The sequence below is a fragment of the Apaloderma vittatum genome, unplaced genomic scaffold, assembly GCF_000703405.1.
Source record: "Apaloderma vittatum isolate BGI_N311 unplaced genomic scaffold, ASM70340v1 scaffold7931, whole genome shotgun sequence".
Lineage (NCBI taxonomy): Eukaryota > Metazoa > Chordata > Aves > Trogoniformes > Trogonidae > Apaloderma > Apaloderma vittatum.
The window spans coordinates 3,842-22,118 of record NW_009698538.1 but is presented as its reverse complement, the minus strand read 5'-3'; the positions used below and the strand labels follow the sequence as shown (position 1 = coordinate 22,118).

Genomic DNA, 18,277 nt, shown 5'->3' with positions numbered 1-18,277 from the left:
TTTTCTCAATAGGAAACAGGAAAGATGTCTTTCTAGACCACTCATTAGGTTCAAAGACAAAAAGGACCAAGCTGAATTATATGGCATTAATCTGAAGCCCCAGATTCAAGCAAAATACTACCATCATTAAAAAAAAACCCACAAGACTTGTTCCCTTGATTCTGCTTTATCAGGCAATCTTTGCAGCAAAGGAAATATGGGCAACCTCTAGAAAACGAACACAGATTGAAATCCTGGTAATGGGTGTGGAGAGCCAAATGAGCATAAACCTGAACCAGCACCCATCCCATCTGACCATGAAACAAAATCAGCACTGATGAGATAGCTACAGTGAAAATAGAGCTAAACTGCTGCTGCAGTGCTGTCTTCATAGGATCATAGAATGTGTTGGGGTGCAAGGGACCTTTAAAGCTCATCTAGTCCAACTCCCTGCAGTGAGCAGGGACAGCTTTAACTAGATCAGGTTGCTCAGAGCCCCATCAAGCCTGACCTTGAGTGTCTCCAGGGATGAAGCCTCCACCACCTCTCCAGGAAACCTGTGCCAGTGTTTCACCACACTCATAGTAAAGAACTTCTTCCTGATACCTAAACTACATCTACCCAGCTCTAGTTCACACGTTATCAGCTATTAGAAAGCACCTTTAGAATAGAAGACTGAACATGCTGAATTGTACCAATTTATGCACTATTATGTATATTTTTAAACAAAAATGTAGCAGAATGAAGTAAGAGAAAAGGTATAAAATAGCTTGGTTGAGTTTATTTTCTACTATCAGGTCCACATCAAGCTGTTAAAACTCTCCTAACTGTGGAATTTAGAAGCAACCTATTCATTAAAGATAGGAGACTAAATCAACTTTATTTCAGCTTAGGCCACTGAGTTCATCTGAAGGAAAAGAATCACTCCAACACGTAAATGACACGAAATAAATCATAAAATATTTAAAATTATATTGTTTATCTTAACAATTAAATACAACTTAATTTCAACTACTTTCTAAGTTTCTAGTGTTAAATGAAGCAAGTATTTGCTAACAGAAAACAAATGGTTAGGTAAGGATTCAGCTGAAAAGTTTCCTTCCTCAAATGTAGCAACAATAAAAGTAGTGAACAGAATCCACAGAAGTACAGGAAGACGGCAGAGAGAAAAAAAAAAAAGGAAAAAACCTATTACAGCATGAAAGTAAGATGAAACTGAAGTGCTCTTGACACAAAGCAAACTCTCTGAAATTACTGCACAGCATCTCTAGCAGCTCCTAAGGAGCTGGCCAGAACTAACCTCAACTTTTTTCACCCCTGACATTTAAAAGTCAGCCTTTATTCCAACTATGAATGTTTTTGTATATTAAAAGAACAGTGTAATCAGTATAACATTTTACCCTCCTCCTTATGCTTTAACATTCTTGTGAAAGAGGTGAGGCAAACAAGATTCGCACATACATATATACATATGTATATATTCTGTGTCTGTGACAGAGTGTTACAGTTCCAAAAATACTAACAGTTGGGACAAAATGGTAAGATTATTTTTGGCAGGCACTATATTTTAGAATTATACAATGGCACAAAAGCTCATCGATGCTTGGGAAATGCCAGAGCAGCTGGAATACTATCAAAGTTCTGATACCTAAAACATAACGAAATTTGGTGACATCTCTGCGATGTGAGATCCCAACTGGATAAACACATGATTTGAATCCCGTCAAGGAATAATGTGACTGTGTTGCATACTATAACATGGGCTCTGGAGCTCTGTATGCTATGATGATGTAAAACAGTTCCAAGAAACACAAATAAGCCTCCAAGAGTATCAAAAGTCTTAATCATTTCTTCACCGAATTTCTGTGGTATTACAACCACCACGGTTCTGTAGCCTAGCTGGACAGTTACACTGGTGTTATCCACTCTTTTACAGAACACAACAACTCAGACAAATTTTTCAGGAAGCTGTGGACCTCAGGTGTATTTTGATTTATAACTTTAAATGAGCTTGCAGCTGGTTTATGAGATCTACTGGACTGGCATAATTCCTGTGGAATATGGCAAGCTCTCGGAATGAAGAAGACTAAAGAGTAAACTCTGATCCTAGTAGTGACCAAAAATGTTCCAACCTGGAACGTGAAGTAACACTAAGAGATGAACCAAAAAGAGCACCTTGAAGGCAACAATCCATCTTATGGCTCTGATGAAGAAATGACAAATAGTTTTACCACTAAATGCAAATGGACAGACCTCTTGACACAAAGGGGATCAAAATAAGCTGATACTTCTCTTTTTAATTTGGAGTAGAAATGAAATGCCTAGTTTCTGATTTCTCAGGGTACATTTTACTCTTCTGTCATCTACGTGAACATTCAGATGTTGCTTCGTAGGTACCTTGTTAAGAAGTCAGTGATGAGAAAGGTAATGCAAAAGTACAAATTCCCTAAAACTACCTGTAATATTCACTGCCCATACTTTCTCACTAGGAGCTGTGTAAGGGTCCTTTCGTTTAGTAACTTATGCTTCATTTCTTCCCTTGGATTTCACACAACCAAGTTGTGCAGTGCAAAAAACTGACCTCTGCTTCTTCCTTCAGACTGGAATGTATGAGCTCACTGAATACAGAGGAGCTCCAAAGTCTCAGTGAACAAAGAGTTCCATTAGCCTTTGAACTGAAGGAGTATTGACCTTTAAATTAAGTATCTTTTATGGCTTAAACCCTAATCCTGACAGTTATCTTCATCAGCCACAGTCTTAAGGCCATGGATGTGCCTAAAAATCCAAAACCATGTGCAGGTACACGCCATGCATGGCAGCATGGCACAGAGATTTGGGCTATCAGCTGCCTCTCACCATATAGATTTTACGTCTTCCCATGACTCCGTGAAAATCTTTTTATAAGTAGACAACTTGCTTTATTAAAGTTAGCCTTACCTTGACAGAAGCAAACGGCGAGTGTCAACACACATTTAGAGAATGGCGGTGAAGCAGACCCTGCCAAACAAATCCTCGCTTACTGTACCTGCTGACTAGTGCAAAGCAAGCCCTAGAAAGAATCACTGCAATCCTAAAGTGGCAAAAAATGACAATATAGTTCTGTTATCAAAAAAATTCTTGTTCAATGTTATTCCCAGTTTGCAAGGAAAAAAAAGAGTGCAGAACATTTAACACACTATCCGGCTTTCTGGCCACAGTTTCCAGGAGGAACCGAAAAATCTCAACTTCATGCAATTTTTTCAGGTTTTGAAATGCCCTGGAGCTATCCTGTGGACTGCCTTATGATCTAGTATGCTTTCTCAGACATCTAAATCACTCTAATTATTCCTCCATTGCTGCCTGCTGTTCCTCCTCTTCCTTGTGAAAAAAAAAGATCTAACAGAAGAAGACAACAACAGAACAGTAGAAGATATTGCATATGAATACATGTCCTGAGCTGGTCAGGACTGACAAATGTATAATAATGAAGTAGACAGAATAAAAAATTACTGAGGAATGTTACCTTTCATCCCTCCACCATTTCCCACTGAAATGGTGGTGTCAAGACTCTCCCAGATTCTTGATGTGAAAGTCCTGAACAGAAATGGAGTGAGCCCATGAAAGGCTCCGTGCCAGTACAACGCACAGCAGTAAGACTATTAATTTTAATTTGCCATTAAGTTCTTGCACATAAATAGAAAACAGACGATATCGATGCCTCAACTGCTGCATTTCACATCATGTTGTCACTAACTGAATGCCTTATCAGCACTGTGAATGTTGTGTGAACTCACAAAGGAAACTGGGATCCTGGATCCATTGCACTATCCAGATGCACTATGAAGACAAAAGCGCGACACTGATCTAAAATCTGAAAACATGCATACCAAAACCAAATCAGTCAATGGGCTTAAGTAGTACTGCACAGTCTCTTGTTATAATTTTTATCTTAGACTAGTAGGTTCTTTCTTCATATGGAGTTTAAGTAACGTTCCTTAATATGTAAGGGAAATACAGGTTTCATTTCTGGAACATGAGGAATAGAATTTTCTACAGAGAACCTATCTGAGGACATCAGACAGGCCTGGACTGTAGAGAACCACTAGCATTCATTGCTTACTATAACAAAAAGGGACCTGCAGTTACAGGGAAGAGGAGTGCAACATAGTAGTTATTTCACATCTGATTCACATCAGCCTGGACAACTAAAATTTGAATCTGTAAAAATACTTGACAAAAAAATTTAGAACTTAAAAAAACTAAGCTATAGAAAACAATATCTGTAAAAAAAAAGCACTGTCTTTTTTCCAATTTAATTTCTAATCACTTCAGCCCTAAAGGTAATAGTTTTGCATAAAAATATTGGCTCCTATAGAGCTGATATCTGGCTCCTATAGAACCAGAAAATTATTGCAGTAAGTTGAAAGAATGCTTAGGACTGCATTTCTTACAGGAAAAAATAATACTCTAGACTTTGCATCTTGTTGGTCAGATGCTGTCTTTCCAGGTAATATGATTCCATATTTTAGTAAATTGCCAGCTACTTATGACTTCATATTAAGGCTGCATACCAATACAGGTTAAAATTGAGCATAAATTCCTGTCTTAATCTAACACAGAGATCCCTCTGAATATCCACTGTTGCCTTCTAGTTTATCTTTTAATTTTAAGGACTTTTTAACAAAAACTTAGAAAGTAATGAAAATACTATTTCCCATCAACAACACCACTTCTCATTGTTAGCAATTTCTTGCAAAGCACTATGTACCGGAAAAGAGGAGAACATGTCGATAACTTGTGTACTGGCACTTTATTCTACCAAAGAGAAAGGCTCTGTGCAAGGCTTTATATCTAGTGGCCAAGAACTCTACTCCTCCTTCCTTGACTTCACATATATACATCTTCTCTGAGAAGTACCAAGGCAAAATGTGAGTCTTGCACAATGTATCTCCATTATTCTTCAGAGTGCAGGCATCTAGTTTATGAGACTGACTACTGCCAGGTAACAGCAGATGAACTGTCACTGTCATTGCCCAAAGTAACAGCAGGCACCATTGGCCTTGCTTAGATTACTTCTGTGTGTACAACTATTTCCTTCCCGATCACCTTCCTAGTCATAGTTATGATTGTTGGGAAGAATACTGTAGTGTAAGACCACATTAACTACACGGTCAGAAAGAGTCTGCAAGGAAGAACAAAACTTTAGTTAAATATTTCTGCCACTTACATCAATACAAAATGGCTTTTAATTCAATGGTGTTCCATCCCAAGTCAAACATGCTTTCTATTTTTACCACTACAGTGAATGATAATGAAATACTTCCAAACTAACAATACACGTTTCTAAAATATCAGTCGTCCCTTCCTTTTTTCTCTTCTAAAAGGCAGTGAGTGATTTTTACCTTTAAAAAACCAGTGACAATTGTTTATTCAGTTAATTCAACATGGCACTGGAATGCCTCACTACCTTCATGTTCATTCAGTTGGTTATCAACTGATTCTTAGCCTGTGTAACTTGGAAAAGCACTGTGACAAATGACATTATTAACCCTTTTACAGCACCAGAACACAGTATAAACTGAACCATCTCTTCTAGAAACACCATTTCCAAATATTAGAAACTAAAAAATTACCAGGGATGTGCTGTTCATTCAAACTAGAAAAAGAATTTAAATAAAGCCTATTTTTTATCTCCACCTACTGGCAAGTTTTCATGGTATGGCTTCCCTGTGAGAGCCTGATTTCCAAGAAAAGTATCAAAAAGATAAAACAGTGGGAAAGAAAGTGAAAAGTCAAACCAAATAGCAACAAAAAAAATCGCGGTAATAAATACGAAAGCAACTTCCAGCCAAGACCATTCCATGAACTATGTGACTATGAACTAGGACAAAATATAAAGCATAGGTGCTGAGAGGGAGAAGAAAGGACATGATAATCGAGAAAGGAACAGACAATTCAGGAATACATTTTAGGTCTCTAATGAATTTACATGATACAAATGAATGTTAATACTAGATTAGATTATTTACACAAAAGAATCATACTATTTTTATTTTGTATTTATGCTTACCTCACCTATTTTCACACAACTTTATGTTTTATTTTTTTAGTTATCCAAATTTACCAGATTCCATGGTCATCTGAAGTAATCCGTCAAGAGCACTGGAAAGCAGACCTCTACTGGATACTTTTAAGTGACTTAAAACAACAGGCACACATTGGTATTCCAAAAATAAGGCCTTCCCTTCATCTGTCTTCAAGTCTACACGAAGAGAATCAAATGCCTGAGCCAGGTAATCCACTGAAAGATATCAGAATACATGCAGTCAAACTTCTATAATCAGAGTTCCATTAAGCAGTACGTGAACAACTATCCTGACAGTTACTGTTGCAGACGTATACTTAAAAGGTAAGTGGCTGAAAATACTGAATTTTATTTTTATTTAAAGACATCCTCTGCCTTTTTTTACTCAACTTTTTGCTGTGAATGCGGAAGAAGATCCACTGCAACTCCTATGTTGAAGAAAAACATACTTCCAAATATGAAGCCCTTCTAATACTTTTAAGAGGAAAGAAATTACAGACTTGCACAGTTTGAAACAATGTTGGTTTTAACATCTGGGAAACCTCTATTAAGGAGTCAGGGGCTGATGTGTCTGAATAAGAGGAATTACTTCCCTGAGAGCAACTACTCCCATTCCTTTTTACAAAAAGCTGTAATTTAAATTTCAGTGCATACATTTTATATACGCATCCACTGTGAAGTGCACTAAATTATTCAAAAAGTGTAGATTAAATGAACCAATCTAATTTTCTTAATTTCCTGATGTCAAATCTTTCTCAGTATCTTGGAACAGCATTGATCATCTGGAGCACAGAAAATTAAGTACAGGGAAACAATTTCTCCCATAGCAAAAATGTAACTACAATGCCATCTGCTGGATACTGACATTTTGAAGATAGGTTCAAATCAAATGTGCTACTTTATCACTAGATCACTGACACCATGTGGTCAGAGTGATCAAAACTCATACAGAGTGATATTCGACATATGTTTAACAGCAGATCATATTTTCTGTGCTGTAGAAGCCAGTTGTGAAAAGCAACCATGAGAAGCTAAATTAATTTATTCTAATCAAGAGCATTCATCTTTGGGTACGTAACTCTCCGCAATAACTATTTTTTGTATTGCAATTCTTTTTACAACATTGTTATTAAACACTTCTAGAAATGCGAGTCTCAATTTAAGAGTAGTTATTATGCTTCACCAAAATATCTCAAGTGAAATAGTTCTGTCTGGCAGCTGAAATACTGTGTTTGTTCATTAATGATGCCAGGGTGGTCTTCTATCATGTTCAAATCATGTGTATACTGTAAATACTCACGATATAAACACTGCACAGGTCAGTTAAGTATAAAGACATACTAATTTGCTTAACCATCTTAATCCAGAAGAATGACTTCCATGAACAAGAACATTTCTCTTTATCTATGGATTTAAAATCTTTGGCATCGCTGTTTAACATCGATCAGGTCGTTAGAGGTTGCAGCAATTTTGTGATGTGGATCTCTGATGTCTAAGAAAATTCATAACATATTTCTTACAAGGGACTCAAAAAAATTAGGCATCTGATTCTGACATTCTCGCACGATTTTTCAGGATTACATTGAAAATAAACATCTCTGTAACTTCTCCATCTATTTTTGTCACTATGAGAGGGGATACGTTACTAGTAAAGACATTTTAAAATACAAACCATTCTAAGAACAAAAGATAGCAAAAATAGAATCATGAAATAATTTAGGTTGGAATCCCGTCCAAGCCTCCTGCCCAAGGCAGGAACACCTCTGAAGTTAGGTTAGGTTGCTCAGTCATAACCCCATTGCACAATCAACTGCTATCAGAATGATCCGTGCTTTTAACATGTCTTTGAAAAGCGAAAAATAAGCCGGTAATATCATAAAGAGTTGGAAAAGTGTTATAGGTATGTACATTCTTATGCCATCCTTGTAACTTATTCTTGCAGAAAATCCCAGTTATGCCACACCACAGTACCCCTAAGGTGGTGCAAGTAGGCAGTAACCACCTCCTACATCTGCTCTTCATGGTGCACAGTGTTTTCTGCGCAGCTTCCATAAAAAGGGTCTGCAACACAGCTTGCTCCCTATTCCCCTTGAAAAGAAAAAAGGCTTCATAACTGAAGGCAGCAGTTAACAAATCAGGTAAGAGAACAGCTACTCTATTCCTTGAGATATATTTTCCACAATTTTTCTCACTCTGTCCAGATACAATCTGAATCTTGCTAACTTTTAGTGTCTACTTTGAAATCTTTACCTTCTCCCTCTCCCATGAGGCTGGGAAGACCCAACTTCCTCTATTTTTTTTTTCCAACACAAAATTATATAGGTTTTAAGTAGGGAATCCTCCTTAACACTACTGTTGTACATATCTGTTAGTGTGAATGGAGGGAGGATCCTGGGAACTAACTGGAAATAGGAAAAAAGCTCCCAGGGAAAGGAAAGCCACTCACCCTACACAACCCCCCCGGCTTCTTTTTGGTTAACAAAAGGTATAAGTGTGAGCTGAAAATGATGTAGCTGTTTCAGATATAATAATCCCCTAAGCGGCATTAAAGGCTGTCTGGACTACGTCGTTTAAGAGAATATTAGAATTTTTCATATTTTTTTCCCAAAGAAATAAATATACAAAAAATGAAGTATTTATATATTCAGAAGCTCGACTTCATAATATGTGGCAATTATATTGCATTTAGGATTCAGAGGGAAGCCATCAACTCTGCTGCTTTTATGCCGATTGACTCTTCTTGCATAGGTGAAAAAAATTGCTTCACAGCAACCACTGAAGCCATTATTGAATTAAAACAATTAAGTCAAAAGAGAAAGCTAGTAATAGAAGTCAAAATAAGATTTGCTTTTGGATTGCTCATCAAATCTGCAGTTTTACAAATCAAGAACTGTCAAGTATAATCCAGATAATGCACTACTGTTGAAGTTTTCAAACAAGTCACCGATAACTTAGAAATAGGTAAAAAAAATTAATTTAAATGTAAAGTTAATCTGTAAGAAAATTTTAAAATGTGTCTATAAATAAGATTGATTGAAGGTTTGTCTTCACTGGGTTCTGACAGAAAAGTGTACACCAATCTCCACGTCAAAAGGCCAAGGAAAGAAAGTTTTAAAAATGTGAGTTTGTGCTTCTTCTAATAGTGTGCTCAACACCCGAAGCTCACAAGAAACAGTCTGGTTTTGGCATTACTTTAAAGAAAACATTTTAGTCTTTTCAGATCATATCTGTTTTCAAAGATGACCTCACTGAAAAGATTTGACACAGCAGCTTGAAAACTGGACAAGTGCAGCAACCTGTCATGATCTGAAACAGATTACACTGTTTTCAGGGCTGTATTATCTCCTGATATGTATTATCTCCTGATATCACCTTGTTTGCTTTTGCCTTCTTAACAAAGTATGTTACTATACCACATCAACATAGGAATTTTGGAAGATGTTAGATAAAAAAGCCCCTTTTCATACTAGGCAGGTGATTCTGAAGTCTGAAACATTTTTACGTTAACAGAACACGGTGCTTTTGTAAATGAGTCTATTTAATAGAGAAATGGGAATGGACAACCATATCAAGAACTGGTCCTAAACTGCTAAATTTTTTGATGTTTGAGAATGTTTTACACAGTGTAAAGAGAGTAACAGCAGGCAGGTAAGGGCTGCAGTCTGAACTGTATACTAAACTTAGACCAAGGGACAAAGCAGTTTCAGGACATACATTGTATCACAATTGAGTCTTACAAATAAGAGTCCACTACACAAGTGGCTTTGTCTATGATATATCAGAAACATCTATGAACATCACACTTAGCTGTAAAGATGAATGCAGCTAAGTTGTAACTAACTATGCCAGAAAACAAACACTTGACACTGCAGCCAACCAGCCTTTCGTGAGATTGGTAAACAACCTACTAACTTAAACAGGGCAGTGACATTCCAGAACTGTGCAAAATCTGCTGCTTCTTTCAGTTTATAAACTAGCTGGGCTATTCTGTGCAGTAAAGATCTTGGCAATCCAGTCATTGGTGTCATGACAGTTTGACACAACTATCAACATCATAGAATCATAGAATGGCCTAGGCGGGAAGGGACCTTAGAGATCATTTTAATCCAGCCTCCCTGCCGCCAGGGATGCCACCTCTCGACTAGATCAGGCAACACATGGGGACCAAACTGGAATCGAACCCATGACCTTAGTGTTGTTAGAGTTACACTCTACTGACTGAGCTAATCGGCCCCCCTAGAGATCATTTAATCCAACCTCCCTGTCATGGGCAGGGACACTACATCTCGACTAGACTAGGCAACACATGGGGACTGAGCAGGAATCAAACTCGCGACCTCAGTGTTGGCACTGTTGGCAGCACCGCGCTCAACCCACTGAGCTAACCAGCCCCCAGCTATCTTTTTAAGAAATGTCGATTTGTCTGGCAAGAAGTCATCCTATTAAAAGGAACACAAATTCCAACACAAAATGAGTAACAGCAAGTTTCTTACTTGTTTCCAGTATGTTTTGCTTCATAAGGTAGTAAAACTCAAGTAAAAACACTTTTCACTAATAAAGCATAATAGACTGTACGGTATCACTGTAATGTTTTTTGTTCAGGCACATGACAAATAAACATATAAATGTTGTAAAAATCAGAACTTACCTTGTGTCACGGTTTTAAGCACTATTAAGGTTGACAGAAACCTCAAAGGCATGCAAGAACTCTTAAAGAAAGCTGCTGACTTCGATTTTTTTTCTGCTGACTGTTCAGAAGAACTATGTGGGTTTCCCTTACGTACTATGCCTCTGAAAACATCTTCACCAAGTCTCCTCATTGTTGATGCCATTGTTGCATGCTGTCACAAACAAGGCACAGTTAGTGCAAACATTAAACCATACTACAATTCTGTGTACTATACAGAGACTGATATGTTCCTTTGGTTATTAAATATTAAATAGCAAATGGTTTGACCACGTATTGGAATATAAACTGTATGGGAGAGATCACTTCGTGTTTCAAAAGCAGTTGAATAACATGATCACTGTGCCTTATCAATGCATATTTCACAAAGAGACTAGCTAGTGAGGGCCCCTGAGCTGCTGACATTAAGTTGCAGCTCAGCTTCAGTCACCTCTATTTTGTGAGGTTGCCTGAAGTTATATCCTGTAAAAGCATTTAATAGGACCAAGGTCTAAACATGAACCTTAATAATACTGTACAGGTAAGATCTATTGGACTTTTCATCATAAACTATATAAAAATATTACTTCAGAATCTGACTTCACAAAATGGTAATTTAAAATATAGTTTCTTATTAGCACTAAACCCAACAGCTTACTATTCTATTAAATTTAAACTTAAGATATTTACAAAGTTTCCTACCTTCTCCTTTAGCAAAAGCCCTACCGACAGTACTATACGTTATGCTGAGACTTTATAGCACGCCTACTGTCTTTTCCTTTATTATACTGCTAAATATTTTCTTACAGCAGTCTAGTCAAAAGGAGTAAGGCATGTCTCATGGTTCACAGAATCACAGAATGTTTGGGTTGGAAGGGACCTCTAGAGATCATCCAGTCCAGCCCCCCTGCCAGAGCAGGATCACCTACAGTAGGTCACACAGGAACGCGTCCAGAGGGGTTTTGAATGTCACCAGAGAAGGAGACTCCACAACCTCCCTGGGCAGCCTGTGCCAATGCTCCATCACCCTCACAGTGAAAAAGTTTTTTCTAATATTTTTGTGGAACCTCCTATGTTCCAGCTTATTCTGTTGCCCTTGTCCTATCACTGAACATCACTGAAAAGAGCCTGGCTCTGTCCTCCTGACACTCCCTCTTTACATATTTACAAACATTAATGAGGTCACCCCTCAGTCTCTTCTCCAAGAAACCCAGCTCCTTCAGCCTTTCCTCACAAGGGAGATGTTCCACTCCCTTCATCATCTTCGTGGCTCTGCGCTGGACTCTCTCAAGCAGTTCCCTGTCTCTCTTGAGCTGAGGGGCCCAGAATTGGACACAATATTCCAGATGTGGCCTCACCAGGGCAGAGCAGAGGGGCAGGAGGACCTCTCTCAACCTACTAGCTACTCCCCTTCTAACACACCCCAGGATGCCATTGGCCTTCTTGACCACGAGGGCACATTCCTGGCTCATGGTCATCCTGCTGCCCACTAGAACCCCCAGGTCCCTTTTCCCTAGGCTGCTGTTCAATGGGTCAGCCTCCAACCTATACTGGCACGTGGGTCCATGGTTAGACACTTAGCAGAGAATAGAAAAATCAAAATTCCTTCACTGCTTCCCACACACTTATATTAATTTCAAAAAATCTCAGACATGAAGTGAAGGTAAAAATACTGCATTTTCTAGTGCAAAAGTTTTGTAAACATATATGTAAAAATATAACTACTGAGATGCTCAGACACCACAACGGAGATTACATACTTATGAAAACTCTGCCTAGACACACAATGCAAAATTTAAAATCAACTTGAAAAATAATTCATCTGTGGTAAACACTACGAATTTATGCATTGCAAAGACAGCAGTTTAGTTTATACATTCTACCTGAAGATACACTTTTCTAAGACAGAAAATCTATTAATATCTTCTGTGAATTAAGGTGTTTTTTAAAAAAAATACTGCCAGAGGACTACTTGTTTTACCTGAATACCAGTGTCTAGCTGTCTTATAGACCAGTAAATAAATTTAATCACAGGCACGTGCAGTTTAGGATTCACAAATGGCATCCACTGCAGCTGCTCAGCAGCTATAGGCAAAAGCTGTAAAAATATACAAAAGTAAAATTACATGCAGCACATAAAACTACTGTATAAACTAACCATAAACGAAAAAGAAATAAACAAAACTCCCAACTTTCTACTGGAGTTTAGCAGGCTACTTATTCAGCCACTCACTGGGCAGATCCAGTACAAGTAACACACACACAGAGATTTTAAATTTTACAAAAGTTTACATGCAAAATGGAGACACATCATGCAAGCTCAGTCTCAATAAATCCAATCCCAATGGCTATAAATCTTTAATATAATGACAAAAAACAGAAAATTTTTTTTATGAACACCTCATTAATTTTCAAACCCTGGTATCCCCAGAAAGAATATAATAAAAGTCTTAAAAGTATAGCATAGCATCACCTTTTATCAGTCATAAACTGAAACTTTAATATCTAATATAGACATCAAAATATTTTAAATTAGCTACGAACATCTCCTTAGGAAAAAAAAGGAATTACACATAAAACACAAGACAAAATATCAACTGACAGAGGTGATTTGAAATAAAATGCTGAAACTCTCAAGTTGAAACTGAACACGACATTTTCCTTAAAGATCTCTCTATCTTTTACAAATGATGAATTATCTATTATATCTCACTGTCAGAATGAATACTGATTTATTAACAGTGATTTGAATTACTGCATCCAAAGCATGTATAAAATGGGCTGACCTGTTATATTCTTAAAGTCATTTTAAAAAACCCTACAAATTTGAAAACATATTAACATAAGGAAACAATTCAAACCCCTTTACCTTCATACACCTTTCCTGGGTGCAGGTTTTTTCGGAGGTCTGGGTAACCAGTTTATGACTGTTCTCTTTTCCTTCTTGTACTTTTACTTTGCTAAGGTGCTGTTCTGAGATCCAATCCATAAGAAAAGTTAAGAGCTCATAAACTTGTGAATTCAACGGTAGCTGTAATACATCCACAACATCAGATATATCAGCTTGAAAGTTAACAACTTTTCTAAGGCAAAATAACAACAGATTCATAGAATCACAGAATCACAGAATGGCCTAGGCTGGAAGGGACCTTAGAGATCATTTAATCCAACCTCCCTGTCATGGGCAGGGACACCACCTCTCGACTAGACCTGATAACACATGGGGACCGAGCAGGAATTGAACCCACGACCTCGGTGTTTGAAACATATAAGCACATTAGTTCTGAAATACTATATGTAATTTAAAGGATGACAAATATATATCCGACAAAATCTAGGAGGCAAGGTACTGTACTGGGAGCCTGTAGAAAACATGATATTCAAGGAAATAGTGATCTTGAACAGGTCATGTCTGCTCTGTTGGCTCTTGCACCTAGGGTTTGAGAAACTTCTATGTTATTAAAATAACCTGTAACTTCAAATATCTTCAGGAAAGGTAAACTCTGTGTGGACCAAAGGGTGGAAGGTGTCCATTCTGACCTGGAGACCACTGTACACGGAGGAGTCAGAGACCCACACCCCAGGTACCCCGAGCAGCCAGCCTGTGCGGTGCCGCACGGGGCACCAGCTGCACGGTTTATCCCGTGCTTGGCTGCAGGATGAGCTCGGCCGCTCACTGCAACAGGAGCCTGCACGCAGCTCCCACTTGTTGCCGCTGATCACGCCTCCTGCCTGGCCTTGCCTTTATCTAAAAGGGCAACAAGAAGTTCTCCTGTGAATGTCCTTCAGCAACAAAGTTGTTTTCTTGCAGGAAACTTATATAGTAGCTTGAAGAGCCCAAACGGAGGAGCTTCTCTCCATGGACAGGACCTGCTCAGCACGCCCTGGGAAAAATCCATCAGGGCTCCATCCAGTGCCTCACAAACACAAGATTCCAAACACCAAGGGAAGCAATATTTACTCATTATCTGTATTCCTCTTCTTACTCTGTCTTATTAGAACCGTAGTTTTATTAAGCCATTTGTTGTCAGGCTTTTCTTACAGAGATCCAGAAATAACCCTGAATTGTTTCTCTCTTACACCTCACTCCCATCCCTACCGGAGCAGGTACTATTCCGGATGTTTTCTGGGTGTGAAAAAATACACAGATAATGAATTTTGTCCTCAGGCAAACAGTTGTATATAAGGCTTGGGAAAAGATTTTTCACATAGAGAATCACTCCATTTTATAATTTTGACCCAATGAGTTACAGGAGAAAGCAAATCTATAATGTCTTCTGCATGTGGAAATTCTTATTTCAATGTACTAGACCTCTTTTGCATTACTTCATACAATATACTATTGTTAAAACTTAACTGAGTGGAAAAAGAACAAAGACTTCATGAAATTGTCATTCTATCCCTGTACTACACTGCAATAAACTACTCTATGATCCAGAGGTATGTGAAAACAGGCTGCATGAACAGTTCATTAGTTTTCTTGCAGTCTACCGTCAGATGATTCTTCTCCTCTCCACTCAGAACTATAACTAGTGATACTGTTCATATTACACTTGCAATCAAAGTACACTTAAAACCTCTGTAAAGAGGGAATATGAGTATGACCTGGCAACGCGTGCTCAGAGCCCAGAAAGCCAGTCGCACCCTGGGGTGCATCCAAAGAAGAGTGGCCAGCAGATCCAAGGAGGTGATTTTCCCCCTCTACTCTGCTCTGGTGAGACCCCACCTGCAGTGCTGTGTTCAGCTCTGGGGACACCAACACAAAAAGGACATGGAGCTGGTAGGGCATGTTCAGGGAAGGGTCACAAAGATAATCAGGAGGTTGGAGCACCTCCTCTACTGAGGACAGGCTGAGAGAGTTGGGGTCATTCAGCCTGGAGAAGAGAAGGCTCCAAGGAGACCCAGTACCTGAAGAGGGCTTACACGAAAGAGGGGGAAAGACTCTTTATCAGGGAGTGTAGTGATAGGACAAGGGCTAACAGTTTCAAACTGAAAGAGGGTAGATTTAGATTAGATATTAGGAAGAAATTCTTTACCATGAAGGTAAAGCCCAGAGAAGCTGTGGATGCCGCCTTCCTGGAAGCGTCAAGGCCAGGCTGGATGGGGCTTGGAGCAACCTGGTCTAGTGGGAGAGAGGTGTCCCTGCCCATGGCAGGGGGTTGGAACTATATGGTCTTTAAGGTCCCTTCCAAGCTGAGTCATTCTTGATCCTATGATACGTTATACGTAGACAGCACAGTTTTAAGGCATCTGACATGGATTAATTAAGAAAGATAGAGCAAATATCTTCTTTTTCAGTTTAGCCTTGTGCTGGGGAAAATAATTACCAATTGGGAGATGTTGGCAGAATACTTCCAGGAGATGTGCTACTGAATGGAACAACATGGAGTTAGAAAACATTTAATTAAGTGATATAAAAAGACATTTTAAGGAAAACAAGGTGATCATTTTGGAACTCTGTATGAACACTGCATTTATTCTCTTTCTTTTTTTTTATTTCTCAAAAAAATAACAGCAATACAATCACTCCTGGCTTTGAAAATTAAAATTCTTCAGGTGACACTTCTGACTGACTACTTTTCAGCTGGTGTTATTCTTAAGAATAGTGCTGTACTGTAGCAGTAACCAGAATGAGTTTAAGATTTGCTCTGCCACAGCAAAAGAAACCAGTTACAGTCTAAGTAGGTTATAAATTTAATTGGTAGATGAGAGATGTTGGGACAGGAAGAGGAAAACATACCATATAAATAAAAATATATACAGAGACTATACACATATACAATATAAAATCCAACTGACTTACTTATAGCAACAAGCTTAAGTCTCTGTTAACTGCCTGTTTTCGCCCAATATAATCTGTATCTTTTCTTACTGTAGCTAATTCACATATAAAATAAAATTGGAACTTACACTTCCCAGTTTCTAGCAGATACAGAGAATGTTCCACTGTCTCAAGTCTTTTGAATCAATCTTTCATTTTGCCCTATTCTTACCTTAGCAATCTGTGATGCTGCCATCGCTTTTTCCTGCTTGACAGGTTTACTTTGTTGCACCACTTGATATATATCCTTAGACTTCTGTACCATTAAAAATTCATGCTTCCTCTACAACAAGAAGTAACAATGAATTATATTTCAGTTGTTACTGATAAAGAAAGCAGGTATGTGTAAGAACAAACCTTACTTGTAGATTCTCTAAACGAGCTTGTACTTTTCTTGCTTGACCTTCCAACTTCTTGTTCAGCTCAGTTACACCATTTAACTGAAAGAACCAGAAAATATTAAAGTATTTGTAAATTCAACTCAATTATCACACCAAAATAATTTGATAAGCAGCTAAATAATTTAAGTTCAAGATTTTTCTTCTGGGCATGTAAAATGATAGGAACAAAATCATCATTCACCTCCTCAAGAAATCACAGAATCACAGATCATTTGAGGGTGACAGGCACCTCTGGAGGTAGTCTAGACGAAGCCCCCAGCTCAAGCAGGGCCACCAAGAGCTGTCTGCCCAGGACTATGCCCAGACAACTTTTGACTTTCTCCAAGGTGAGAGACTTCACCATCTCTCTGGGAAATTTATGCTCTCTGGGCAATTTATGTAAGACAGCTGTAGCCCTTTGTTGACCTGCATCCGAATCTTTCAGTTTTCAGGGGAAGAATAAGAACTGCAATGACACTCTAGATATACATGATGACTTTCCGTGATGAGGTGATACAAAAATGGAGTGCACATTTCAAAAATGGTCCAATAGTCTTGTTAATAGGAAAGGTGAAAATTTTCTTCTCTGCAGAATGAAACAGTTACTGACCATGCTACAAAATCAGTTTGCTGTGTGAGAATAGACAAGGGAAACTGAAACCTCCATTTCAATGTAAGTAGCATACTGCATGCCTACAACAACGAAGAGGACAATTAGCACAGAAGTCCTCAGTTTGCACAAAAATGCAAAGACTTTATAGTGAGGGGAAACAGACGGATGGGTTGCACCAGAACCATCAACATTCTAAGAGTTAGGTTGGATCTTCTCTACAAGAAAGAATAAGGCTCTGCTGTAGATTTTAATAATCCTCAGATGATCAGAACTCTAATTAATTCAGTGAACAAACAATGGTCAAATAGTTTAGATAGCGATTTGTGTGTCAGCAATTTAGGTCAGACTTAACAGTCAAATGAGATGAAAATTCTTATTCTCTTTATTACTATGAACCACATGAAGTTAGAAATACACATTCTACTTTTTATTTAATAAAATAATATCAGGAAAGGGAAGCAGAAAATGGTTGAGCAGGGAGCTTCTGAAAAAGCTCAAGTGGAAGAAGGAAGTTTACAGTACGTGGAAGAAGGGACCAACCACTTGGGAAGATTACAAGAATGCTGCCAGAGTACGCAGGGATGAAATAAGGAAAGCCAAGGCCTACTTGCAATTAAACCTGGCAAGGGACATCGAGATCAACAGGAAGGGTTTCTTCAAGTATATCAGAGGCAAAGGGGAAACCAGGGAAAATGTGGGCCTGCAGTTGAATGAGGCAGGTGCCCTGGTGACAGAGCCGGCAGAGAAGGCAGAG

The 18,277-nt window shown here is 38.3% G+C and overlaps 1 protein-coding gene across 1 annotated transcript in view; it reads right to left on the bottom strand.

Moving 5' to 3' along the window:
• CCDC138 (coiled-coil domain containing 138) overlaps positions 1-18,277 on the bottom strand; it is a gene marked incomplete at its 5' end in the record, with an annotated part of 30,832 nt that overhangs the window by 10,425 nt on the left and 2,130 nt on the right. The window contains 6 exons of the mRNA XM_009878065.1: positions 6,083-6,259; positions 10,692-10,884; positions 12,691-12,807; positions 13,579-13,740; positions 16,703-16,813; positions 16,893-16,970. Coding sequence (XP_009876367.1) covers positions 6,083-6,259; positions 10,692-10,884; positions 12,691-12,807; positions 13,579-13,740; positions 16,703-16,813; positions 16,893-16,970 — 838 coding nt within the window. The remainder of the gene's footprint in view (positions 1-6,082; positions 6,260-10,691; positions 10,885-12,690; positions 12,808-13,578; positions 13,741-16,702; positions 16,814-16,892; positions 16,971-18,277) is intronic.